The sequence below is a fragment of the Xiphophorus hellerii genome, chromosome 1 (genome assembly GCF_003331165.1).
Source record: "Xiphophorus hellerii strain 12219 chromosome 1, Xiphophorus_hellerii-4.1, whole genome shotgun sequence".
Lineage (NCBI taxonomy): Eukaryota > Metazoa > Chordata > Actinopteri > Cyprinodontiformes > Poeciliidae > Xiphophorus > Xiphophorus hellerii.
This window is the reverse complement of record NC_045672.1, coordinates 15,011,362-15,038,696: the sequence shown is the minus strand read 5'-3', so window position 1 is coordinate 15,038,696 and position 27,335 is coordinate 15,011,362. Positions and strand designations below refer to the sequence as shown.

General features: G+C 40.8%; 3 protein-coding genes across 13 annotated transcripts in view; 1 reads left to right on the top strand and 2 right to left on the bottom strand.

Annotated features, from left to right (window-relative positions):
* The window catches only part of scn8aa (sodium channel, voltage gated, type VIII, alpha subunit a), a 58,168-nt gene extending 49,247 nt beyond the window's left edge, over nt 1-8,921 (bottom strand). For 7 of the 9 annotated variants that reach the window (XM_032573588.1, XM_032573617.1, XM_032573646.1 and 4 more), the window contains exons 1-2: nt 8,699-8,921; nt 2,863-3,196 (exon numbers count right to left, since the gene is read on the bottom strand). In XM_032573588.1, the coding sequence (XP_032429479.1) occupies nt 2,863-3,141 (279 nt within the window). In that variant the 5' untranslated portion in view covers nt 3,142-3,196; nt 8,699-8,921. Of the gene's footprint in view, nt 1-2,862; nt 3,197-7,523; nt 7,543-8,257; nt 8,533-8,698 lie in introns of those variants that run through there. The other 2 variants (XM_032573594.1, XM_032573602.1) reach the window with 2 other exon arrangements.
* A 285-nt stretch (nt 8,922-9,206) lies between these two features.
* On the top strand, nt 9,207-13,560 carry LOC116726771 (acrosin). Its single transcript, XM_032573658.1, has 5 exons — nt 9,207-9,484; nt 11,367-11,550; nt 11,711-11,985; nt 13,046-13,188; nt 13,268-13,560. The coding sequence occupies exons 1-5, from the start codon at nt 9,415-9,417 to the stop codon at nt 13,502-13,504; spliced, it is 909 nt and encodes a 302-aa protein (XP_032429549.1). The 5' UTR covers nt 9,207-9,414; the 3' UTR covers nt 13,505-13,560.
* A 1,285-nt stretch (nt 13,561-14,845) lies between these two features.
* dip2ba (disco-interacting protein 2 homolog Ba) overlaps nt 14,846-27,335 on the bottom strand; it is a 51,702-nt gene continuing 39,212 nt past the window's right edge. Inside the window, exons 26-39 of one of the 3 annotated variants that reach the window (XM_032573548.1) lie at nt 24,266-24,346; nt 24,041-24,164; nt 23,773-23,894; nt 23,437-23,548; nt 22,995-23,104; nt 21,765-21,895; nt 21,458-21,626; nt 19,914-20,084; nt 19,770-19,831; nt 19,635-19,692; nt 19,471-19,545; nt 19,127-19,301; nt 18,849-18,972; nt 14,846-18,256 (exon numbers count right to left, since the gene is read on the bottom strand). In XM_032573548.1, coding sequence (XP_032429439.1) covers nt 18,004-18,256; nt 18,849-18,972; nt 19,127-19,301; nt 19,471-19,545; nt 19,635-19,692; nt 19,770-19,831; nt 19,914-20,084; nt 21,458-21,626; nt 21,765-21,895; nt 22,995-23,104; nt 23,437-23,548; nt 23,773-23,894; nt 24,041-24,164; nt 24,266-24,346 — 1,767 coding nt within the window. In that variant the 3' untranslated portion in view covers nt 14,846-18,003. Of the gene's footprint in view, nt 18,257-18,848; nt 18,973-19,126; nt 19,302-19,470; nt 19,546-19,634; nt 19,693-19,769; nt 19,832-19,913; nt 20,085-21,457; nt 21,627-21,764; nt 21,896-22,994; nt 23,105-23,436; nt 23,549-23,772; nt 23,895-24,040; nt 24,165-24,265; nt 24,347-24,581; nt 26,410-27,335 lie in introns of those variants that run through there. The other 2 variants (XM_032573557.1, XM_032573567.1) reach the window with 2 other exon arrangements.

Genomic DNA, 27,335 nt, shown 5'->3' with positions numbered 1-27,335 from the left:
AGCCGTTGTGGTAGATGTAGCAATACCAAGCGACTGCAACATCAGGAAAAAGGAGCACGAGAAACCAGAGAAATACCAGGGCCTCAGGGAGGAACTGGAGAGGGCCTGGAAGGTGAAGACCACAGTGGTGCCTGTGGTCATCGGGGCCCTCGTGGCAGTCACCCCCAAACTGGACCAATGGCAACAGATCCCAGGAACAACATCGGACATCTCAGTCCAGAAATGTGCAGTCCTTGGCACAGCCAAGATACTGCGCAGGACCCTCAAGCTCCCAGGCCTCTGGTAGAGGACCCGAGCTCAGAGGATAAGAACCACCCGCGGTGGGTGAGAAGGGAATTTTTTTATATATATATATATATATATATATATATATATATATATATATATATATATATATATATACATATATATATGGGAGCTTTTTTTGCTACATTTAAAACTAGTATCTGACACATTGTGTTTTTCATGCTTTATATCCCAAAGGAAAAAGAACTGTCAAGTTAAACCTAAGAGAAAAACCAAAAATTACTTTAGGCCAGGAAAAAACCCCATCGGTGCATCTTTATATTTTAAGCATTCTTCAGTCAATAAGCTGCAGCAGGAAGGTTAGCAGGAGAGCTCATGCATCCCTGCACATGCAGTCCATTTTATCCCTTTCCTTCCCTCTGTCACTTAACTTCCCTCCAACTCCTTAAAAATCAACACCCTGTTAAACCCAGGACGGGAGGACTGTGGTGCGTCATCACCCAGCTCTGCTAGGACACAAAATGAGAGTCACAAATTAGCACCTGCCATGGTGAAAGATGAATCTGAACCCCCTAACCCCTCCCTCCGTCCTGCAGACTGTGGACAACAAAGACACACAGATCAACCACCAAGGTCACCACCTGATCTGACGTCACGGCGCCACTCAACATCCGAAGCAGCATCAGCTCTCCCTTCGGAATGAGGCTGGGTTGATGGACCATAATTGGATTTGCCGGAAGCACAAAGAGCGAACAGGACTGGCGCAAAAGTCGAGTCGAACCAGAAAGAGTGCATCCGAGACCAAAACAGAGGAGAAATGAGGGGGAAAACAAAAAGATGAAGGTATAAAGATGGAAAATAAACAAGCCCCAATTAAAGCTGGACCATGTTTCCCACGTGTCACTTGAATCGTGTCTCCTCCTTGTGCACTAGGCTGGTGCGTTACATAACAGGCAGCGTGCACGGAGAGAAGACGGGGGGGTATGAGACGGAGACAGACGGAAAAGGAAGAGGAGCGCAGGGCACCCCCTCGCTCGCTCACACATGCACCGAATCAACACCAATCACTTCACCTAATCATGACTAAACACATCATTAAAAGCTCCGCTGTCCAGAACGCATGGACGTGCATACATTTCTGCAGCATTTCTTACAATTAGTATGTGATTTGTTTACTTTTTTTTTTTACATTTCTATGTTGAACAAGTCATAGAAGAAGATATTGCTGGAAAGTTCACTGAGCATCTGCAGGAAGAGCCATTTTATGAAAGATTTTCCCAGCTTCCATGCAAGGGTGAATAAAGGATAGCTCGATTTTTTTATATCATGTCGTTTCTACTTGTGACATCTGTAAACAGCTCTCCCTCATGCTCAGTCTGACTCATCCCACATTAAAACAACCTTGGTCTCCTTCAGCTGTTTTAGGATGACCCATCGCCGATTACAGTCGGAGCCAGCCAAGGTCACACCTGGGCCTCCTCACTCACACTGACGTGACGCGAGGCGTGACAGAAGCCCCAGAGAGACACGTGTCCTCCTGTAAGACAACGACTGTCCTCTCTGCTTCCTCTTCCTGCAGCGGATTAACTCCAGAACAATTTGGAAGCGCCGTCATGTGGAACAGGAGGTTTTCAACCTTAACTGTCCCTGACCTTTTCCCCAAAGACCAGAGAGCACATCAAAGATAGCGGCTCTCCTCTCACTTCTTTAAAGAAATATTATTGCGCTCAAATGAAACAGATTACCAAAATAACTGCAAACAGCGCACATCTGGAGGTCAGATTGCAAAAAACTCACCTGAAATAATGTTACCATAGAAAACATCTGTATTCATTTGCAGTGAGCCTGATTGATCATCACAGAGATTTTCTCATATCAAAAACTCCAACAAACAACAAAGAGAGCCTTTTACGTAGCATATAGAGGAAAAACAGGCCAAGCACAAGGAGTGAAATGTGATGAAATGTGATTGATGTCATATTTAATCAAATCCCCGGTCTATGATATATCTAATTTGTGATTTTGGCAGCTTGAGAAAGAGCAACAAATCCCTAAAACCATGCTGAATACTTGCTGAAACACACTTTTACGTGACAGAAGTAGTTAATATCTAAAATTCAACTAATGGAGTTAGTAGTTTGCTTTTTCTCTAACAATCTGGATTGGTATCGCCTGAAAATGTCTGTGTCCTGGTGTGGCACATTGTTAATTGGCCAGAGATTAAAAATGACTAGTTTTCCTTTGATTATTGAGTGAAGTACTAAAACATTTGATTTTCAAAAAATGAATCCAAAACACAAAACTCCCCCCTATTTATAGTCAAATTTATCAACAAACAGCATGGTCTTTCCATGCAAGTTTATTAAAAAACCCTTTTTTCTTTTGCATTTAAAAACCACTACTTCTATCAAAATACCAGCAGCACATTTTCTTCTCTTTTAAGTATTTTAGTCTTAAGAATAAAAATCTGTCAACATCGATGTTGGCCAAGAAAAGTCTCATCGAAGCATCCCGACACCCTGGTGAACCACACTAACCAGAAACATCCATCCAGTTCTCATCAAAAGTAAAACAAATCTAATAGTTGTGCTTAGAGGAGGGTCTTCTGCAACTCACTTTTTGAGAGTTCAGGTAGAACGGATCCAAATCCTCCAGTGGTACCGCCACCATTCCTTTAGGGATGTCCCCATAGATGTAGGGCAGGCTCTTCCCGGCCTCCAGGTCGCTGTTGGGTTTGGGTTTATTCTCGTCATCGTCGTCGCGGTAGCTGCTGTCCTGCTTGGGTGGCTTCTTGTTCTTCTCCTCTTTGAGGCGCTGCTCAAGGACCACCAAAGATTCCCTCGTGAACTTCTTGAAGCTATCAGGTCCTGGCGGTGCAAGAAGGGGTGCAGCCATGTTTTCATCCTGCAGCTACTTGGTCATTAGGTGTGTCCCATCCACAATAGCAGCTCTGCGAGAACAGAAGGTAATGAGGTCATGAAGCATGGCGGCGTTAATAAACACAGCAAATACATCTGTGAAATACTCCGTTAGAGTGCAATTGAAACACTTCTGAAAATTCAGGAGTATCTATTTGAATTAGGCAAGTACCGATGTAAAGACGCACGAAGGTTTCAGAAAATCCACTGATACCATTCCTGTTACTGCATACTGTCTGTCAGCTGGCTGAAATAAGCCTACTGTCCCCTTGCTTACAGCTAGGGTTTGTTGATATGGACTAAGAATTTTATCATGATATTTTGTGGTACTATTGAAAAAACAAAATGATGATAAAATGATTTATTACTTCGTCAAATCGTCAACAAACGGTGGAGAAAATAGAAAAAATAGCATTTCTGATAATACCGTCAGTCGATCATCATCAATTGAAATTTATTGAGACAGTGATGAATTAAAATTCTCATGATAAGAATCTTTTCTCGATAAATGATAAACAATATGATAAATGCACACACCTAACTACGACTAAACCAAGTCAACCAAAAAGATGCTTATTAACTCATTATGCTCTTGAAAAGCACACATATATTTATAATATTTATTGATTTGTTGCTTCCTCTTGGCCAGGACTCCCTTGAAAAAGAGGTTTTTAATCTAAATGGGCTTTACATTGTGGTAAAATAAAGGTTAAATTTAAAAGATAGTTTTGCTTTAACTACTAGTGCAAAATCAAAACAACAACAAAGGTTCTGATGGAATTATTAAAACTGTAATAATAAAAAAAATATGTTGTTTCATCAACATTGGGAATAATCCTTGCTTTTCTGTTTTAGGTGAAATCACATAGATCATGTTATACATTTTTTCCCAAATTTACTGAAGGTTGCCATATCGACGAGCTCTTAGAGACCCTATACCTAATTTAAAATATTGAGCCTTTATTTAAATCATATGAACTCTCTTCATGTCTGGTGGATATAAATGAAAATATCTGAATATTAGGATGAACAGACTGCATTTTATCTTCTGAATCAGACAAAATGCACACTTAGCAGTCTTTATTTCTCTATGTTTATCAATATATTAGAAGAGGCAGCGACTTATCCTCAAATGTATGTATTTTTCTAGTAGATTTTATTTATTTTATCCAATAAATATGCTTTCCCATAGATTGGTGAGCTGCATGGTAGCACAGATGTTCAAAAATCTGTACAAATCTAGTTAATAAACAGTTTGGTTAATGCTGCACATGTTTTTGTGACTATGCAAATTTTGCTAAAATTATGCTCACTTGTGTGCTGTGAACGTACAACAATAGCAGCAACGTGTGAATAAAAGCATTTGCTGTCATTGATCTTAGTTTAAAAATCTGGATTATGACACTTTGCTGAGCTTTTTAAGACCACAGAAAACTCCACAAGTTTGATTAATAATTGTTTTCATTAAGGCTTCACATTTTGTTGCGTCTGTAATTTGTATTTGAAGAACTCGGCTCATTTATGATATGATATGATATGATATGATATGATATGATATGATATGATATGATATGATATGATATGATATGATATGATATGATATGATTCCATAACAGGAGCAAACAAAAGCTATGAACATCATAATATTTTATAATTTTAGTGCAGTCATTTCATGCAGCAGAAACACACGACTAATCAGGATTTCTACTTTTTTTTTTTTGAGGAGGACAGGAGGCTCTGCAGTGTCCCTGGTTTCACTCGTTATGATTTCTTTTAAGAGCTGTGGAAGTGTTAACAGAAAGGCCTAATAGCTGCATGACTCAGGTTTATTTTCTCTGACATGGCTTCTTGTATCAGGACACCTGCTCAAGCTGCTGGGGAAGGAAAGAGAAAGGAGAAACCTGAAATACATGCTAGGAAAATTAAACAGATATATTCCCATATTTTTTCTTATTTTTAAAATCAATTGGTGCAGATGCAGATCTTATTATTTCGTTTCACAGCAGAGTAGCTCAGCTTGGGGGGGGAAAGCTGCCTCTATGGTAGCGCTTCGTTGTGTTGATCTGAAGGAAAAAGTCTAAACAGGTTGAATCCAGCATGTGTGGGATCTGCAGGGATGTTAGCTGCCCTTTTTCTGACTCCAAGCATGTTTATGTTCTGGATGGAGGGAAGGTAAGTCCTGATGATCCTCTCTACAAACTAAACCACACAGTGATGCAGGGCTGCAGCTAACGATTATTTTAGGAATCAATTATTCTAGCAATTAATTGGTTAATTCCACATTCTGCATATTTTTCAATTACCACATAGAAGTACATAAGGAAATGCAAATAAATAATTAAATTCCTTGTTTCTAGTGATCATTTATAGGAAAGGATGCATCTGCAGCTAAAATATATTTCTAACATCAATATGTGAAAGGTTCAGCACTTCCTGCTTGACTTAACATCATTACAGTGTAGGGCTGATCTGTTGATTATTTTTTAATTAATAATTGGAAAGCAAAATTTGCTTATTAGTAGATTTTTTAATAGAATTGGAACCGGGTGAAGGTACAGCGAGGCTACTTGAGGAGTTCTGCATAAAACATACTTATAGATAAAGAAGGATTTTTAATCCTAAAAAGATTTTTAATAAAAAAGAATTGAGATGTATGCCCATGTAGTATATGGACTCAATACTTGGTTTGGCCTCATTTTACATACCTTACTACATGAATGGAGCATGGCATGGAGAAGATCTGTTTTTCTGCTCAGATGTTAAGAAAGTCTTAGTTACTTTAACATCGACTTTCAGCTGGTGTGCATCGTTGGGTCTGGTGTTCAGCTTGATGATACTCCACAGATTCTATAAACCAGATTTTGGTGGGGTTTTTAATGTTTTTGTTGTTTTTTGGCAATGTGAACAAGTCCTACTGTAAATGAAATCAGGATCTCCATAAAAATTGTTAGCAGGAGGAAGTATGGAGTGCTGTAAAGCTTCCTGGAAGATGGCATTCAACTTGATCAAATACAATAGACCAACATCAGCAGAAAAACATGGCTTCCTAAATCGTCACTGACTGTGGAAACGTCACGTTGAACCTTAAGCAGCTTGGATTCTGTTCCTCTCCACACTGCCTCCAGTTTCTGGGATCTGGACTTAAAACTAAAAGGCAAACTTTTACTTTCATCTGAGAAGGACTTCTGGTCCACTGAACAACAAGCAGGTCCTCTTTTCCTCAGCCCAGATAAGACGCCTTGTTTCTGGATCAGGAATCAGAAGGTTGTAGGACACATCTGACTCCAGCTGCAGTCTTTCTGAATCTCCTCCAAACTCTTGAGAACAACAAAGCTGTTCTTCTCCCTAATGTTTGAGTCCCTAATTCTGCCACACTTCAATTATTAAGTAGCACTTTGTGAACATCAAACTTCTTTAGTAATGTCCTTTTGTGGCTAAAGATCGCTCTTTTTTGCCAGTGATGAAATCAGTGGAACCTGCTACCCACCAGTTAACCCACTGTTGTAGACTCAGGACTCTGTCTGGACTTAAAACATACGGAATTAAATACATTTTAATAACTAGCAGCATTGCGACTACATGCTTTCAGTTTACTTGTCGCGATTTCTTGTTTACTTCTGTTTTATTTTTTCCGTAAAGCCCTTTGGTCATCTTTTGGGTATTGTAAAACATTATATAAATAACCGTTTGTTGATGATATGACTGTCTGCTGGACCACTATCAGGTCAGCAGTCTTTAGGCCATATTAGAATAATATTTATTTATTATTAAAAGCATTTTTTTTATTATTATTCTCATGTAATACTCTAGAAACTGTAAGTCATAATCAATTAAGACATATGACACGAGCTTCCCTTTTTGGCATTAATTGCTGAAACATATGAACTTTCTGATGTTACCAAAACGACGAAGCACTTGTATGCTTCAGCTTGTGATTAAGGGAAGGTGGATAAAGCCTGAACAGGACCGTCAGCCATATCTGAAACACAAGGCCCGTCACTCTCCTGCTCCCCTCTTGCATAACGCTCTCTAATTGCAAATGCTCGACGTGTGAAGCTGAAAAAAACACCTGAATCCGTCCGACCTGGGATGAAAGGGAGCAAAGAAACGAACCCAATACACGCAGGGAGAGGAGAGAAGGCAGACAGGCGCGCAGTGCACACCGAGGCGAGCGTTTTTATAAAATGGACCCCGGAACCTTCTGCTGCTGCTCTGCTGGCGCTGTCCGCTTCAGCACCGCGCCAACGCACGCGCACAAACACGTGCGAGGCGCGCGTGAATGCGTAAACGCGGGGTGCTTTGGAAACAGAGGGGTAGAGGCTGAGTGGGCAAATCAGATTTAATTAAAATAAAACTTACGCTTCCTAAGTATCAATCTGCAGGCTAAGATTTATCCTTGAATTTAACCTGAGTCATCCAAGCTGGGTTATCCGATCGCATCCTGGGCGTGTTTTCGCTGATACTGGCAAACCGCATTGAAGAAAGTGTTTGCTAAAAAACCCCGATCAGGCAGAAGATGGGCCCCGAGTGGCCATCACCTGTCATTATGCTAAACATTTCATCAAACAGGAAAAGTCCTGGTCCGCCTCTGAGCTGGAGGTGATACTGCGCAGAGAAGTGGCCCGCTCCAACCAAAGCGGCCGAAGCAGCACTGCTGCAGTGGGTGGTTTGTATGTTGCAAATGTCACGCTGGGAGACACGGGTTCGCCAGACTTGCGCGTTTCCTCCTATGTTTCCCCCCCCAAAAAAAATAAATCACTCCCAACAAACTGGGAGATACGCGGTGGTGAAATGCATCAAGTGCGATGTTGTTGGGGGGTTTTTTCCTCCCTCGGTACATTCTGTGCGTTTTTGCGCGCAGAGCATCTGCACCACACCCGAGGAGCCATGTCGACTGCCAAATCAATAAGCGTCCGTGTGTGTGCAAAAACACAGCGCGGAGAGTTAAAGCGAAACCGGGGGGGAAAAAAATAAAGCAGCACATACAGTTTTGAAGCATGAAGACATCCAGTTAGATCAGCAGTGGACGGTCACTGCCACGCTAAGATCACCTGGAGGATCGGGCATTTCTTCACTGTCATGGCTATACTTACACATCCTTCCTCTGAAAGCCTTCTGCTTCGAATGCATCATCCTGGACTCTCAAGAGTGAAACAACAACAAAAAGGATGCAAGAAAATTGCAGATTTTCAATGCAGGCTGCGCCCTGAACCAAACCAAACCTCACTTAGAAATCCTTTTTTTTTTCTTCTTTTATCAAACTGTTCGACGGGTTCCAACGTTTCCGCATAATCCACACAAAATGAGACATAAATATAAATCTTCCCTTTGCTCTAATCCAGATGGCAGATTTGTCAGAAGGCGCTGACACCCTCTTCCTTCCCGCTCCCCCCAAAAATATAAATATATTAAAAAAAAGAGAAGACGCGGAGCAGCGAGCGGCGCTGCGACATTCAGCCCACTGAAGGAACAAAAAACCCCACCTTTCAGCCACGATTCATCCCAAACCCGCTGGAAATATGAACGATACTCACTTATGCGACGGTTACAGTGAATCCGGTGAGTCGGTGCAGGACTGCAGATGTGGGGAAAGGTTGAGGAGAAACTGCGGTTGTCGCCATATTGTTGCCGCTATCTTCCCCCCTCAGTGCGAGCAGCAGCTTCCCTGCATAATTGATGACTCTCAGCAGAATGTGAGGGAGTGTCGGGGAGTCCGCCTCGGAGTAGAAATCCTAAAGGTCATTCAGGCCTGCAGCTCCTGCAAAACCCCACAGCGCGACTGATTATCCCGATCAGGAGACACGAAAGCTCTTCTTTTTTTTTTAATGTCCATCTGACTGAACGGGTTGACTCAGTGCGAGCCGAGTTCAGCGCAGGAATTATTGTTTCTGGGCTTTCCGTTTTACGGCAGGCAACTGCATGATCGTGCTCAAAGGAAATAAAAAATATATATTTTGTAAATTTATAAATTATATTGAATATAATTCAGATTTATATAAGAGGGTGTAACTAATGAAACAAATAAAATGAAACTCAGTAAACCTTGTATTTGAACAAATGTGCTGAAATGTGGCTTTCACTCAGCTGGATGAAACTTTCTGCTTACTGAAAAATACGAAATGTACTGCAAAACGAGTTTAAGATTTCACCAATCAGTTTAAAGTGACTATGACGTCACGGGAGAAATTGTTTTGGTTTGTCTTTAAAAAAAAAAAAAAAAGGAAAAGAAAAAGTCCAGAGGCTCAAACTGATGATGGGTCTGAAGTTTTTGCTACCGTTTTTGAGCGTCTTGTGTTTGGCCGCAGCAGCTTCAAAGCAGAGTAAGTTAAAAACGGGTTGGAAAGTCATGTGGTTAAAAGCTTATCTTTAAAAATAAATAAAAAAAAGTGCAGAGTTATGGCACCTTTGCTCTTTTTGGTTTTAGGAAAAACCAAAAAGAAACAGAGTTGTTCCAATTCTGTGTTCCTGAGTTGTTAATTGGGACAGGATCCCAATTAACAACTCAGTTCCTTCTGTCTGATGATCCATTGTTCATATGCATCATCAGACAGTTGTGTATATATTTTGGGACCCCAGGTAACAATGTGTACACAAATTTGCTTATTTATTTTTATCTAACCTGTAATTTTACTTCATGAAGTCAATAGGGGGGGGATTTACCTCAAGAAATAATTACTGTTTCACATTGATCTGAGTTTCTGGGAACATTTAATTAGTAATCCATGCGTTTTTGTTTTCTCGGGGTATAACTGTCAAACAGAGTGAACTACTTTTAAATTCCTGGCAGCACAAATTCCCAAGTTTATCTGGGTACCACACATAATAATAATTTATTAATAATAGTAATTAAAATACTGATAATAATAACACAATTGCCAAAGCTTGCTGTTAGAAAATAGCAGAAGACAGAGGCCTGTTGGGTCTCTAAGTCTCCATAGCAACCATTCTACACCTCAACTGTTTTTATTTATATGTTTGGGAGGAGATTTTCTAACCTTCTAGCAAATATAAGTATGTAAAGCGTGATCAATTTTACAAAGACTTTCAAGGTTTCCCCAAGAAAACTTGCTAAGCCCGGTGGTTGGGTGTCAGGGCAGTCATTCATCCAACAGCCCGCCGTGTTTTTGAGTTAAAAAATGCTTAAAGTTGACAGGAAACTTGGAAATATCACTTGGTAATCGTGTGTTATTGAAAGATTGGAAGATTACCGCCTGAACACCAACTATAAAGTCTTTTAAAAATGCAGACATTTAAAAGGACTTAAATAACTAAGTAATTCTTAGCCTGGTGGGGGCACAAGTAAAACCTGGTGGCCCGCCAGGCTGGGGGAAACCCTGGACTTTAGATGTGTGTGCGTTGTGGTGTGTGTGCTCACTGGTAAGTTTGGTGGAGGATCTGTGATTGTTTGGGGGGGGGGGGGGGTTTCATGATTTTAATATTTGGTTAATATCTGATTTAAGAGGATTGTGTCAGACACTTAAAACCCAGGATATTTATTAAAATAAACATAGTGTACTTTTGCAGAAAAATGGTTCATCACTGGGTCTTTCAGCAGAACATTGATCCAGAACATTTTTCCAAGACAAAATGAACCTTCTCCCACGGCCCATCTCGGTCCTCCGAACCCAATCCTGCAGAAAACCTGTCGAAGGAAGAGAGCATAAGACAAGGTCCCAATTAACAACTCAATTTGATTTTTGATATAAAACTGAAATAATTAATTAAAATAGGCATTATTTACAATTTAGTTTACTTTCAGAAAATACTATAGACTATACAATTCCTTAAAGCATTGTGGGAAATTGTGGACTAGTCACCGCTTTCTTCACAGTTAAGAAGATGTTCTCAGGCTTGCAAGTTTCTCCTATTTTTTTCCTCCAGAGGCAATTACTCCAGTTTTAGCCCCACAGGACATGTCTCTAAAAACGAAGGTGTTTGCCGCTGTTTGCAAACAGTAATCTGGCTTTTTGGATGGCTTCTTCCTCTCTGGTTGACCTTTCAGCAAATATCGGTAGAGTATTTGGATAAAGACACCATCTTGCCAGCTTGAGCATCTTCACAATATATTTTGCTTTTGTTCTGTGGTTGAGTCCCACATTCAAAAACTCACGTCAAACTTTTACCAACATCTCATCTAAAACATGACGTGGTTTTTATTTTAATGCAGAAGCTTTTTATTATTATTATTATTTTGCTGACCAGGCTGTGGGAAGCGGAAACTGGCAGGGCCGCCTGGGGCATCCCGGATAATTGGTGGCCAAGATGCCACTGAGGGAGCGTGGCCCTGGCAGGTCAGCATCCAGTTCCTGGGTACGCACTTCTGTGGAGGGACGATCGTCAGCAGCAAGTGGGTCGTCTCTGCAGCGCACTGCTACCACAATTACATGTGAGTCCAACTAAATCTCACTCGGTCTCTAGAGAATACAAAGTGGTAGAGGAAAAAAAAAGAAGAGAGAATCAAGCACAGAGAAACCAAGTTCGCTTTGATATGGCATCTTTGTCAACGTCATCAGCAGAGAGTTGGATTAATTTGGTTTTCTGTTCAGATGGCACAGCAGCTTCTTGACCGTGTTGGTGGGAATAACAGCGCTGTCCAGGCCTGGGCCTCACTCCCAGAGACGCAGCGTCAAAAACATCATCATACACGAGAACTACGACTTCAACACATCCAACAACGACGTGGCGCTCCTGCTGCTCAAGACCCCCATCTTCTTCACAGATTACGTCCAGCCGTGTTGCTTTCCGATGAGCATGAACCACCAGGTCGCCCTCAACCTGAGCAACTGCTTCATCACCGGCTGGGGGAGCATCAACTACAAAGGTTGGTGCCATGGCAACCCTTCCCTCGGGTGTGCAGAAAAGCATCAATTTATGATAAAATATGACTATAAAAGTTTCTGTTCATGTCATATTTACAATTAGACAGCCTCCTATTGATATGTGGAGCAGCTGGCTATCCATTCATCCATCCACCCATCCACCCACCCACCCATCCATCCATCCATCCATCCATCCATCCATCCATCCACGTTCTTTGATGTTTAACCCTTTTTATTGCTGTTATTGAGCTTTCCTGATCATATTTGACTTTTATTGGCAAAAAATAAATGACAATAAAACCCTTTTATGTCAAAGTTAGAACAAATTTCTGCAAAAAGAGACTATTAAATAAAAATAGGTCATATGAAATGAGTGACTTAATAGATATTTAATATAGTACAGGTATTTAGTAGATGCAGCTTTGGCTACAATCACAGCATGGAGTCTGTGTGGGTACGTGGCGGTCAGGTTTGCACATCTGGACACGGCGGTTTTCCTCCATTCTTCTTGCCGAAATCAGACTTCAATCACTGCACGTCACCACAAGCGCACCATCCCCAAGCATGCCGGCAGCATAATACCAAGGGAATGCTCCCCAGCATCAGGCCCTGGAAGCCCCATGAAGGTAGACGATAAAATGAACACAGGAAAATATGGAGAACAATTAGTTTCCACCTGCAAGAGAACTACGGCTTCAGAGAACATTTAATGTCCGGTAAGACAACAACCCAAAGCATCAAGCAAAAGCTGCACAGAGATGGTTTAAAGATAACAAGTCTGATGTTCTCAAGTGGCCCAGTCAAAGACTCAGCCTCAATCTGATGGGGAGTGTGTGGCTTATTTGAAAAGAGAGAGCTGCTCACATGATTTCCACGCAACATGACAGAGCTGAAAGAGTTCAGCAAGAAACAAACGAGTACAATTTCAGCGTTCAGATGTGCAAACCTGACTGAGACCCGTCCACACAGCGCTTAACAATGACTCTACTAAATACTGACTTAAAAGGGCTGAATATTTGTGCAGTCACTTATTTCATGTTGATCAGTTGGGTTGTCTGGCAGGTGGAGCAGTGGACATGCTGCAGGAGGCTGAGCTGGAGCTCATTGAGACGGTCAGATGCAACCAGAGACACTGGTACAACGGGTTGATCACAGACAACATGCTGTGTGCAGGAATGCTCTCTGGAGGAGTTGACACTTGTCAGGTTGGGCGATTATTTTACATTTTTGTATGTTATTAAAGCTGCTCAGTTACTCAAGTGTAACACCCTGATGGTGGTGCAGGGCGACAGTGGAAGTCCACTGCAGTGCTACAGTGAGAAAGACGACAGATACTACCTAATAGGCGTGACGAGCTTCGGGGAGAATTGTGGACACCCCCACAGACCAGGAGTCTACTCAAAAACCAGCTCGTTTGGAAAGTGGTTTATAGAAAATCAGCTGAAAGGTAGAGCTTCTTCACACATGCTCTCCAGCACGCTGATATCGGTTCTGATATTTGCTGCCTTGACAATGTTCTGAGACGGTCACTCTTTTGTTGCAAAAGACAGAATCACTAAACCACTATGCAAACATGAGCTGTGCGTGCTGTCTTTATTTTACAAATGTTTGAAAACGTTTCAATAGTTTTGGTTCATTTATAATTTATGGCTGATTTAAAAGGTTGCTCGCCCCTAATGCTTTTTTACAAAGCAATAATGATCAACAAAATCGAGCTTTTTTGACTAAGACATTTACAAAGGAAATCTTTTAATGTCAAGGTGAAAACTGATTTCTATAAAAAAGTGCAACATGAAATAGTTGATTGCATAAATATTCACTCCTTTCAAGTCAGTATTTAGCAGACGCACCATTGGGTGCAATCACAGCTCTCAATCAGGATTGCACATTTCATTTTCATGTTATGTGATGGACAAGCTGAAAATAGCACATAATTTATACAGACAGAAAAAAATATGCATTTCCCCCATATACGTATATCTATATAATGTTTAATATGTGTTAAGATTATACGATTATTTTAAACCTACATCTGCCAGAGTTTATGATTAATTTAGGGTTTATCTGCATTAAGTAAATGTAGTCCACCCGTTTAATCTCAGTGAAAATTCAGATGCTCTTTGAAGGCCTCAGTGGTCTATTAGAGAACATTAGTGAACAAAACACCTTCATGAAGACCGAGGAACACAGCAGACGGGTCAGGGACAACGTTGTGAAGACATTTACAGCAAGGTTAAGCTATAAACAACAGCAGGGTTCAGTTCATCATCTGAACATGTAAATGGAGTACAAAGCTACAAAGCTACCAAGACACAGCATCCCTGCTCTGACGTAGTCAAATGATGCCTCATTAGCAGGCGTCTGGAGAAGTTTATGCCATTCAATTCAGCCATTTGATCCAGGTGTGTTGGAGCAGAGACAAATCTAACACCGGCAGGACAGAGGCCACTGAGGACAGGAGCTGGACACCCATGGATTAAACCGTTAGCTAAACTGCCAAATGTTTTTTTTCTTTTTTTGTCGTCTTTTTATTCATCATTCTCAAGTGCTAATCTTAGAGCTTCTCAGACCTAAACCGCTAAACACATCCTAAAGCGCTTTTAATGAACCAGCAAATAATGAAAACGTAATATTTAAAACAGTGCAACAAAAATCGTAAGTGATTTAAGTTTAAACATCAGCCTTGCTAAGTGTGAATATCTGTAGTTCATTAATCCCACTTGGCAGCGACCTCGTCTTGGCTTAATGTGGCGGTTCTGGTTTGCTTTATAAAGAAGCAGAAACAGCGACCCCTGGTGGTAGCAAGGCGGTATTTAGTAAGCTCTTCAGACGCATCAGAATAGAAGAGAAAAAAGCCAGAAGAATGTCTGACAAAGCAATTTTATTCGACATAAAACACATCCAATGACAGAGTGACAGTGTTTTTATTTTTTATAAGACATGTTAGAGGTTATCGCACCACTGACTAGTCCAGAATGTGTTTTTGCTGCAGCTCAACAATGCATAGTGGACAGACTGTTTGTTGAGGTATACAGAGTGGACCCTTGACTGTTTTTCTTTTTTTTTATTTTTTTTATTTGTGTGATATGATCCCTTTTCTTTGCCTCATCTCTACATTTTGTGCTTAGAACAACTTTGGAGGTGTGAAATGGGAATTTTCAGGTTGCATTGTTTCTGTCGAGATTTTTGCATCAGATCTTAAGAGCTGATAAAAACTGACAATGAAAAACAACGTAAGCTCTGGCAAAGTGAAAGTCTTTAGGACCTCAAACGGAAATGTTTACTTCCAGACCAACAAGGACATCCAGGATGAAACCTTTTTGCAATGACGTTGACGGATATAAGTCTGTGTACGGCACCTTATTGAATAGCACCAAGGTCTATTGAAAAGGCTTGAAGGCCAACATGAAATTATAAAACTTTATTAAAAGTCGTTGGAGTGAAACAGTGGCGACAAAGCAATTATCACACAGTTATTCATGAGTAACCAAATGACTGGCTCGCGTACATGTCCTCGGTGAAAAGTGGTCTGTGGTTGTGTCGCTGCTTTAGAAATCAAACAGCTTCGGATGAAAAATGCATCAGAGGGGGAAACATCAATTAAACCCCTAAAAATATATTAAATCCCAAACGTGGATGGAAAGAGTAAAAATACAGTGGAGGCGACATTTACAAAAAAAAAAAAAAAAAAGTTTTTTTAAATATTCAATCGTTTGGGATTCTTACAGAAGATGAATCTTGTTGCACCTTAAAAGCCAAATATCACTGTTAGACACACACACACACACACCCACCCACACACACACACACACACACCCTCTCTCTCAAGGACACACTCACATAAGTCAAATGATATTGGGAAAGTGCACATTGTTTCTGTTCCCTGTCTTTTTCAATGAGACGTCATTTAACACGCAATGCAGAAAGAAACCCGGTCAAGTATGAAAGATCAGTCAAGTTTTTATCTACAGACTCCATCGCCATGTACACAGTAACACTAGTAATACAGTATCTCACTCCTAAAATACAGTATACAGACATTTTTAACCCTTATCTATTGTACTTTTTCCTTTAAAGAAGTCTTCTGCCATTTTTAAATGCAGGTTTCATAGGGATTTGCTCCTATTTTTGTTCCCCCCTCAGTGTTACAGACATTTGGAAGGATTTGGTTTAAATATCAATTCAGATTTTTAAATTTTTTAAAAAAAGAGACTTGAAAATAAGGTCAACCAGAACAAGACACCCCTCTTTCTGAAGAAAAGAGATGTTAATGTGCTTTCAAAGGCAAAAACAAAACTCCTTAAAAACACTAAATAAAATCATGTAGAAGCTCCACAGGTTTTTAATAAGGCAAAAGTTTTCTCCACACTCCTCGCATGTTGTTCTCTTTTAAAATTCAATAGTTTATAAATCAGAAATGTCTCAGAGGTAAAAGGCACTACCCTGCCTTCTGATCATCTACACGTTATTTATGGACTGCGAGTGAAAGCTGCTGGGATTTCAGATTCGCCTCTGCGCTCAGGTTTGACCGGTCATGGCTCAAATCTGCACCTCGAGAAAAACTAGATGGTAACTAAAACGGAAAATGGAAATCACGTGTCATGAAAATGTGATGATTTGTAAGCTGGTTTGTGCCTCTCATAAGTAGCCACAGCTGGAACAAGCTAAGCATGATGTAAAGTAGGAATTAACACATGACATGTGATGCTCATGTGATGAGCAGGAAGAAGTCGATCTTTAATGTCCACATATTTTTCCTCAGACTGTTTTGATCCTTTCTCTGGCTGCAGATTTCTAAGAGAGTTTCCAGTAAACATCATTAGCATTGTGGCTAATAAGAGGCCCAAACTGCAGCTAAAATCTTTAACTCTGCTCCTCATGTTGGCTCTGCTTATGACCTGGTGGCTTATGTCTGTTTATTTTTCTTCTACTAGCCTGTATGCAGACATCTGCTGCACTTCCAAAAAGCATGCACACCTAAATGTCAGAAACATCTGAAAATCCCACAAAAAACAGGCGCTTCAAAGTTAAAAAAAAAAAAAACAACAAAAAAAAACTTCTTAGACAATCACAGTTATTCTATCTTAACTCAGCAAGTCCTTGCACACTGAAAAACAAGAAATCCGTTTTATTTTCTCTAATCCAGGTTTGTGAGTGAGGGAATGTTTGGGGTTTTATTTTTTCCACACACAAATGTAATTCAAGTGTATTTTAGGACATTTTGCAATGAGCGAAGGCCGACGTTCGTTCCTGCGGGCTGAAGCGGAACGGGTGTGGAGGTGAGAGCTGCGGTGCACCTGGTGGGGAGTCACAGAGCCGAAACGGGACTTGCTGGTGGCACTTTTCTTCTTTTTTTTCCCTTTTAATACTGATGTGGATTTGCTCCTGTGGAAGCAGCAGCAGCAGCGGTGGCAGCAGCAGCAGCAGCAGATGTGGGCAGTGGGGTCTCCTTTTGAGGCAGGACATGGAGCCAGACGTGCAAAGACGTGCAAAAGGTGGAGGAAGTTCCAGTGCGCCCCCTGTCTTTAAGAGTATGGAGGTTAAAAAAAAAACAAAAAGACAAACAAATGAACAAAAGGAATTAAACGATTAAGAGTCTTCTGTCTTTGAAGGGAGTATGTTATTTAAAAAATGTGTAAAAATAAAAAAAAAACATGATTTAGGATTGGTTAGGGAGAAACGAGCTTCAGACAGCAGATGAAGATCAACTTTCTGAACATTTCCTCTGAGGAGGACCAAACATTTCGCCCTCGTTCTTAGAAGTCTTGGCGAACCTGGGCTGCAGCAATCGAGCAGGTGGAATGAAAGCAGGATCAGTTTCTGAAAGGGAAGCATTTCACTGTAACAGCACTTTCGCTGTGCTTGCATCCCCCGCATGGCTTTCTCTTTTAAAAGGTGTCCGAAAGCTGACATGGTGGAGGAGAAGGAGGGGGGTTTGCGGCTGCTGTTCACACCCCTCAGGTCCCTGGGGGTCTTCTCTGACCCTGGCTCAGTTTTCTGCATCGGTTTCTGACCGCTGTTCACATGTTGTAGGCCACGTAGATGGGGTCCAGTTGGTCTGCCAGGAAGGAGTCCCGCAGGTGCATCCTCTGCTTCTCCCCCCTGGAGTTGATGGGGATCACCCCGGGGTCCACGATGACGACCACCCCGACGATGAGGTGGTGCTCCTCCAGGACCACGTTGGTGACGAGCGGCACCAGGTCCAGGGCCTCCTGCTCGGAGCCGCTGAGCTCTGCCACCACCACCAGCAGGTTGGTCCATGTAAACACAGCGCTGCGCAGAAAAACAAACACAATCCTCAAGCAGATATAATGATCAGTGGTCAGGTGGGTTTTAAGGTTTAATTTAAAGGAACTCTGTGTTTCGGCAATTTTGCAGCTTTCTGGAAGTTTGTTCCAGATTTGTTTAGCAGGAAAACTGAATGCTGCTTCTCCATGTTTGGTTCTGGTTCTGTGGATGCAAAGTAGATCAGAACCCGGAAGCCCTGATTGGTCTGGAAAGATCTCTAACATATTTTGGTGCTAAGCTATTTGGTGATTCATAGACCAACAACAGTGTTTAGTTTTTTTTGTGTGTGTTGTATTTGTTGCTACTTCTTCGCCAGAGCTCTCTTGAAAAGGAGGGTTTTAATCTCAATGTTTTTTTGTTTTTTTTAATCTGGTCAAATAAGGGTAAAGAAAATATCTATTTTCTTATCTACAGGGAGCCAATGAGATGGCGTTAAAACCAGGGTGACGTCTCTATCTTCCTGGTTTCAGTGAGGAGGCCTGTGAAGATACTATTGTAGGAATCAATGTGACTAAAGATAAGAGAGAGAAGTCAGTTTGCTGCTGTAGTTAAAAGCTAATCAGCATGAAACCCTCACCTCTCTGCGATGCTGCGGTGAGCTCGGGACACAGACGTCTCGATGTCGATGGGGTGATAGCGCAGCCCCCTTAACTCCAAAGTTTCATCCAGAGAGCCAACAACAAACAAGGCATCATGGCGATCTGGAACAGTTGACCGTGAGTTTGGTTAAACGTCATTTCTGGCTGGAAAGTAAAATAACTTAAACATCCGTTAAAAATTGTGTAAACTCCTCTCTCCATCTCAGCTATAGGAAAACAAATAGCAAAACGCCACTTTCATCAAAGGTCATCTCACCTCCGCTCGCGTCCAGCAGCTCCGTTCTCTTGATGAAGCCCAGGTATCCCGTCCTGGACCAGAGGGTCTGGGGGTCCCCAAAGCTGAGTTTGGTGTTGAAATGATCCGCCTGCAGACTCTCCTCTCCGTAGATGGTGTAATACCCGCTGGCGCTGTGAGGGGAGTTCACCCAGATCTGCACAAACACACGGCGGGGTGGGGGGCGTCATCACTAGAACATGTCTGGGGGGCTTCTTTTAGTATCATGTCTCATTTTAAATGACTTGTAAATTTCAGTTTGTGAATCTGAAACCAATTTAAGAGAAAATGTAGGGGTTTCCTCTTAAGATTCTCGGCTAACTCACCTCTCCAAGATGCGAGTCTCCCAGCGGGCCCCTGGTCTCTGGGTTAACTATGATGACTCTGACTCCTGGCAGGATCTGAGAAGGAAAACACAAGACGTACTGAACTCTGAAGGAAACACATAGGCGTCTCACTGAAAAGAGTTTACTCATCAGTAAACACTCACAGTGCCTGACTCCATGAGCGGAAGACTCTGTGGCGCTCCTTTTTCAACCAGTCGCACTCTGAAAACAAACAAAAGAAATATAAAGTTTACATTTGTTTACAGCATGAGCGTCATTTTCGAGTCGTTTGGTCTCACCTGTCGTGACGCAGGGACTTCATGTCAACATAAACGGTGGAGGGATCTGGTCCAGAAGTCCCCTAGAGAAACAGAAGGAAATACCTCAGCTCAGTGGCTCAAACTAAAGAGCTAAAGAGTTTGGTAATGCAGCATGGAGCTCACCTGCAGGCCGATGGCCAGATTGACCCTGGAGCCAAAGGCGGTGCTGACGGCCCGAGGCGACAGGCCCAGGTCTTTGAATAGCTTGGAGAAGGACTGCGAGAGCGCCAGGCGGGGTCGCTCCTCAGCCACCACCACACAGCTTCGCACACATGACAGGTTGAGACCCCGAGCCTGAAACACACACACAGCTCACGACAGGGTGTAGACAGAGGCTGGCGCACGGCGAGCAACACAGGCAAAAAAAAATAGAAAAACAAAAATAGCACCCTGTATGCAAGAATATAACAAGTTTTCTATTTCAAAATGTCATATTTGGACTCAAAACCAGTGTTCACTAAGATGGTTATTTATGCAAAACTGAGTTTTTTTTCCTGCCTCTTGTTCCTGTGAGAGGAACTTATTTTTAGAAATACTTTAAATTTTGCCATGGCCAATTATCAATTAGTGCCAGAAAGCATAAAATAAAAATAAAGGAATGAATTACGTCCCTGTTTTAATCAAAATTAAATAATTAATAATTTATTAATTTAATACATTTAGCTATAATTGTTTAAATGTTGGAATAATTTATAAAATGAGTAATTAAATACATTTTAAATTCATTAACTAAATTGTTAAGCCAGTATATGATAAAATTGTATTTAATTATATTTTACACATTTATCATATGTGTATTTTAGTCCAGTGTCTCGAACAGATTGAGCTTGTGATTGATTAACTTGCATGGCAACTTCTGATCAGTTTCATTGAACAGAGTATTGTTGGCCCCGCCCACTAACTGATAATTAAGACTGACAGATGAAATAAATCAATTAAATGATATTTGTCAATTATTGGACTAACACCAATATATAATTTACCTAAGTACTTGTTTCTGGAGTCAATGGATGAGACATTTAAAACCATTTAAGTTTTTTTGTGGCACTTCTGGGCTTCTACACTCATGTAGACTTGACAAAGATTTTTTTTTTATAATGGCTGAAGACGTGACCCATTTTATGCATGCTCACCAACTTCCTGCATGAAACCACAAGAACAACAGATCATATCTTTTTTTTCCGTATCTCTGTGCTTACGCTAAGAACAACATGGCTGAAAATGTCAGACAGAGATAAACAGTCTGAAAGAAAACTGTTAATGGGTAATCGCTGTTGCTGTTTCAATGCTCTTAATTTACATTTGTTCTTAATGTGTGCCTTACCTACTCGGGTTGCATGTTCAGATCTACACTGTGTGAATGCAATTTTTTCTGTGCTAATTTTTCTTTTTATCATCTAGGTTTATAGTGTGAATTTTTAACATATGTTTTAGCTGTCTGTCCTTTTCAGAAATTAAAATAATCGATAATTTACACTGAGTATAAAAATGTTTCAGCTATTTTGCACATAAAACAGTTTTTAAAAGATTAAATACAAATGTTTTTTTCCCCCCAAACTATTCTAGTCCTCCTACCTCTGACATTTACAAACCCAATCAGCTATAAACGTACAGTAAACACATCTGTGAAAGCGTCCTCTGTCGCTCAGGTTGATAGCGACACTGACCTTCAGCATCTCGCTCTGCGTGCCGAGGCCTTTGGTGCACAGCTCCATGACGGAGTAGGAGCAGAAGGTGTCTCTGATCTTGTACTGACTGAGCGTGCTCAGCCACACAGGCAGCGAGGTCTCCAGCTCCAGCGGAGGAATAAGGATAGACTGGTGACCTGAGTAAACACTGAGACAAAAAGAAGAAAAAAAAACGGATCAGCTGCAGCACCGGTGGAACCATTCATAGGAGATATTTTTAAAGACAGAGCAACGTATTTTGTGTGTGTGTGTGGGGGTGTGTGTGTGTGTGTGTGTGTGTGTGTACCTGGAGAGGCACCACAGGACAAAGCCCAGGCCGCAGTACGGGTCCAGGCAGATGGCTATTTGGCGTGAGGAGTAAAGCTCACACTGCAGCTTGATGGAGCGGCAAAGAGTGCTGATGGCCGCGTGAGACATCTAAAGAAATTCACAGCGAAACAGATGAAGGTGAAGTTTGGTTTGTTAAAACATTTTCATTCTTGCAACAAGGCCAACAGCACCAAGCAAAGCTTCCTGGAGGATTTACTGATTTCTCACACTCTGCTCAACTTTATATGGCTTTATGTGGCTTTATATATATATATATATATATATATATATATATATATATATATATATATATATATATATATATATATATATATATATATAATACAATACGACTAGGCTAATGTATTCAGTTAATTATCAATTCACCCGGGAGGTTAGGATTAAAAGTAACCTTTAGGAAATCTGAAGGCGTCTAGGATTAGGGTGATTTAACCAAAGAAATAAATCAAGTACCAGGGAACAATAATAAAAGCTCCTCAATGATTATAAACACAGTTATAACAGTAATGCCAATGAAGATTTTTCAATTGATTATAGAAATGGGGTAAAAGCAACTTTTAAAAACATAAAATCAGACTTTTAAAATCATCTTTTAACATGTTGGTCTCATTTCCTGTCAGAAACTTCTAGATTAAATAAACATAATTTTCTCTTCAACACATGTTTATGAGGGAAGGGCAAGGCTTGACATTTTCTCCTCCATTTGTGCCAAAATTAGGACCATCATAATTTTAACAGAACATTTAAACAACAAGGAAAAAACTGAAGCATTGCTAAAATCTGGTAAAATCGAAGATGCTGCTCTACTGTGTGGAAACAGACGGATATTGTAGGGCCAACATAGAAGAATCATCAGCGGAAAACCCTTTCAGTATCCTCAAACTGAATGTTGAGGGTGCTGAAAATCCACCAGATGCTTTTTGGATTGCTATGTTAAAATTTACACAGTTCTGATCACATAATTTATTGAAAACAACAGAACATCAGGCTTTAGGCCAGCGCTGCAGTCAGTCAAACAAACAATGAGTTCACATCACATAGATTCCTACTTCTTATTTTAAACCTTTAAGCCTCATTCAAATACATCCTCAATCACCTTTAGCTTTTTAAAAATGTAAGTTTTTTTATTCACAGAAACATTTGCTGCTACAAACCGTAACTTTAAGGAATGTTATGTTTTATTTACCTTGACTCCAGTCAACATGCCTGTGGTAGACACACTGAAGTCCAAGTAGGCCAGCATCTCAGCAGTAGGAGGCTTGTAGATTTGTGGAGGACGCTTCCTGGGAAGATCATCTGGTAGGGGAGGCAATATAATCTTATATTAAACTTGTTTTAATTAATCACATTTTTAAAATGTGTTTGCTGTGTGATGGATAATCAGTAGGATGATTTTTTTCCCCACAATTTTGTCACACATTTGAAACTACAGAGCAGACATTGATTTTGTTAAGACTTGTGTAACATGTTCTAATGTAGTGAAGGGAAAACAACACCTAGTGGCAAAAAGAGAAATATATTTTATATGTCGACACTTTGCATTTAGAGCTGATTTATAAAAAGTGTAAGATTCAGGAAGCAGCTCCATTCTGCGGCCCTTGGTCTGAACATGCGTCGGCGCTCCGCACCTGTATCAATGATCGTCGGCCATGTTTTGACGTTAACGCTGGCGGCGGCCTCCCTGGACCTGAGGATCCTCATGAGAGGCTGAGTGGTGAGGATGCAGGCTGCTTTGCTCACCTGAGGAGGACACACACCACAACACACAAGGTTATTCTGGCAGAAACACACACTCTGCTTTAAGATTTACAATATTTACAAGATGACTGATGGTTTGCTGAAAGGAAAAAAACCAAACAAACATGTAATTGGGGGAAACTGGGTGGCACCCAGTATGGATTCAATTCAAAGACAGATTCTGCATCAGTTGTGTTTCACATTTCTGCAGCATGTTCTGCACTCACGTCAATGATCATGCGGACTGTGGGGAGCGTAGCAGCCAGATTCTGGGGGTGCGGCGGCCTCACGGTCACGGGGATCACCCCTGCGTAGAGGCAGCCGTAGAAGGCAGCAATCAGGTCAATACCTGCGGTGGAGAAACAGATTGTGAACAAAAACCCTTTGGAGTATACAAACTCAACAAGTCTTTTTTTTCCAAAACAGGTGAAACCCAGAAAGGCGACATAAAAGCAATGTACAATGTACATGTACATTTTGCTCTTTGCGGCTCACCTGGAGGATAAAGCAGCACCACATTGTCACCCGTGTTGAGGCCTCCTCTTTCTATGAGAGTGGCTGTGATTTTCTCTGCTCTTTTGTGAAGCTGTGCACATGTTGCCGTGCACACTGGGACACCCTGCACCAGACAACGGAGAAGACACACCAGTCGGCATGGTTCGTGACAAAAAGCCAACCCAAAGTGAAGTGTTGTGTTTGTGGAAATGTGTCTGATCTTACCTTAGAGTTCAGCAGAATGTAGAGAACGTGATCAGGGTCGGTTTGGGCTCTCCACTGCAAAGCTTCAGACAGGAACTGGTGCTGAAAACAAATAAAATAAAATAAAACAGCCGAGTCATCTTACCAAACAGAGAGAGGTGCAATTTTTAATAAGCAGGTCAAGCCTTGTAATTAACTACTTATACTAGTATTGTGTGTAGTTTATTTTGGATTAGACTCAAGTCAGAAAAGGAAAAGAAAATTTAAATCTTTGTCTGTTCTTATTTGCAAACTAACTCAAGTTCAGGCAGACTGGAGAAAGAGCAATAATTTTTAAAAATCTCTCCACATACTTTCATTTGTGTTTACATCCCTGGGATTGGGACATCCTGACAAGAATTTCTAACCTCTTGTACAGTCGAAGGGCTTTTGCTGCTGCAGAGACACTTCCCAAAATTGCTGGGCACTTGAGACCTGGAATTTGACAGCCTTACTCTAATGGGTTTTCTCCCAGCGTTGGCCTGCATATGGCTCCCTTCATGATGCTGTTTAATCAACAAACCTCTGAGGCTTTTACAGGACAGCTGGACTTCCACCAGGGCTGCAGAATATTAGGAAAACTAAGGTATTTGATGTTCTTGAGTGTTCCTAAATGCTGTGATGACGATGCAATTTCACAAACCGATATCTAAATGAAAAGTAATATGATCTTTTCTTGGAGTTTCACCGCCAGCATAGACCTTATTAATGAGTAGTCTATCCAGATGTAATGAAAAAAATTATTATTTCTATTTCAGCATTTAGTGAAAATATTGCATCTGAATGCACATGGTGCTTTAACACTGACAAAACTTGGTTGCAGTTGAACAATCAAGGTTGACTTCACCAGAAGATCCTAATTCCTTCTTCAAACGTTTTCTGCTGCACTCAACAAGCATTGTCATATGACGTCCTTAGAGCCCAAAGGCATGAGGCTTATAGTAACACTGAACATTTATAACCAAAATTCTGTAAAATAGCAACTGAAGGCAATAAGTTACACTAAGTTTTAGTTAAGTGTAGTCGCACAAAGGGGGTTAAATACAACTTAAAAATCAGATTGTATTTTACAAAAATGTTGAAAACTATGCCTTATATTCCTTCCACTTCAGAATCCTGCTCTACATTATGCTTGTTGCATTAAATCCCAGTGAAATACACTTAACATGTTTTAAAATGCAAGGAGAATGGGTGTAAAATGTACCCCTTCAGACAGCGAACATGAAAAATAGCCTCTGCTGGTTTCATGTTACTGATAAAAAGGAACAACAAATGTAACAAAGACATCCTGTTCTGCTGCTGACCTCCCATATCACAGGAATACCTAAAGCATTACTTTAGCAAGTGAAGGGTCACACCGGAAGGAGGGGGGTAAAAAAAAAATGTGACTGCCTTAAAGTAAAATTTCTAAAATAAAACAGCCTACAATTGACAATTCTCTCAATATTTTGTTACACAGTTATCTTCATTTCAAAACATCCACCAAAAAAATAATAACAGAAGGCAAGAACATCAATCCAACAATTCCCTTACAGACAAAGACAGGAGTACGTAAGGCCACACATAAAAACAAATACAGAAACTGAAACAGCGAGTTCCCCGGACACACAAACACCAAGCAGAGTTACTGCGTCGTTAGTCGGCCCCGTCCTCAGGAGACCAGCTCACCAGTCAGACAACATGTCGTGCTCGGAATCAACATGCAGGCTGCAGCTCTGACCACTCAAAGCCATGCTGCATGTGGGAGCATCACACTGATGACAGGAAGCAGAGGCACACACCAATACGCTCCCAAACATGGAGGTCACGTTTGAAACAAAAAGCGGTCCTCGCTGAGCACAGACTGGCAATAGTCATTTGATTCAAGTTTCTTCTGTTTCTGAACCCTGATCGATTTCAAACTCCACTTTGGATATTCGTCTATATGATGAAGTAAATGATGAACCCTGTTGGACGAGGAGTCAGCCAGGACAGTTAGTTTGGTTTGTGTAAAGTTGTAGCTGGACGGGGGGGGATTAGGGTTATTACAGCTGCAGAAGCACAGGAAACTGACAGAAGCAGCATAAGCAGAGGCGGGCAGGGGGGCCAGACTAGAGCCTTACCATCATGATGGGCCACATACAGAGCTGTAGCCCAGCAAAACAACAGCACAGGTTGAGGATAAGACATCAGCATCCAATTTCCAAGACACATACTTTGATAATAAATTCAGAGCATTTCAAACGTATGCATCAGTTTCATTTCAACACATTTGGATACCAGTTTCTTTTGCTGTTTCATTTCTCTTTCACTCAAAAATGGATCAATTTCAGTGAAGCTACATCACTTCGATATAAACTGCAAGACCCCTTAGAGAGGAATGACTACAGCAATACTTTTTAATCATAGGATAATATAGAACATCAACTTCATGAGAAGGACATAAGACTATATCAATATTTTAAATAAAACTAAAGTTAAAAACCTATTGGAAACACCAAGATGAGTCATTGGATGCATGTCAGTGTCATTAACACACAGCATGTGTCGCACTGAGAAAGAACACTGGATCTCAGCTGGGAAGTTGTTTTTTTGTTTTTTTTCCACAAACAGCAAATGCATAAAAAGAGAACAAAGTCAGAAATGATCAGGTCTGTGCATTCTTAGATATCCATCATAGGACACTTGCATATTTTGCCTGAATCTATATGCATACGCATTATCTTTTACAAATAAAGTAAAGGCAACACATATCTTATCAAGTTTAATCAGTCTAAAAACGTCACTAATTTTGAATCATTGATGAACGAGCTAAAATTCAGATTTCATAAAATCTGTGAAATATCCCTTTATTCTAGAGTGAAAGCTATAAAACAGATATTGTAGCTGAAAAGGGTGCTGAAAGTAAGTTTAACCAGTCATAAATTGTGTTTAAAGAAAGGGTAAGCAGTAGACGATAGTTTAGTTCATCTCTGACCAAGTATTTTACATTCTGAACTTCTGAACTAAAGTCACGCTGCAACTGGGAAAGACATTTTGTGGCAGTTTAATATCGCAAGATCTTCTGCCACAA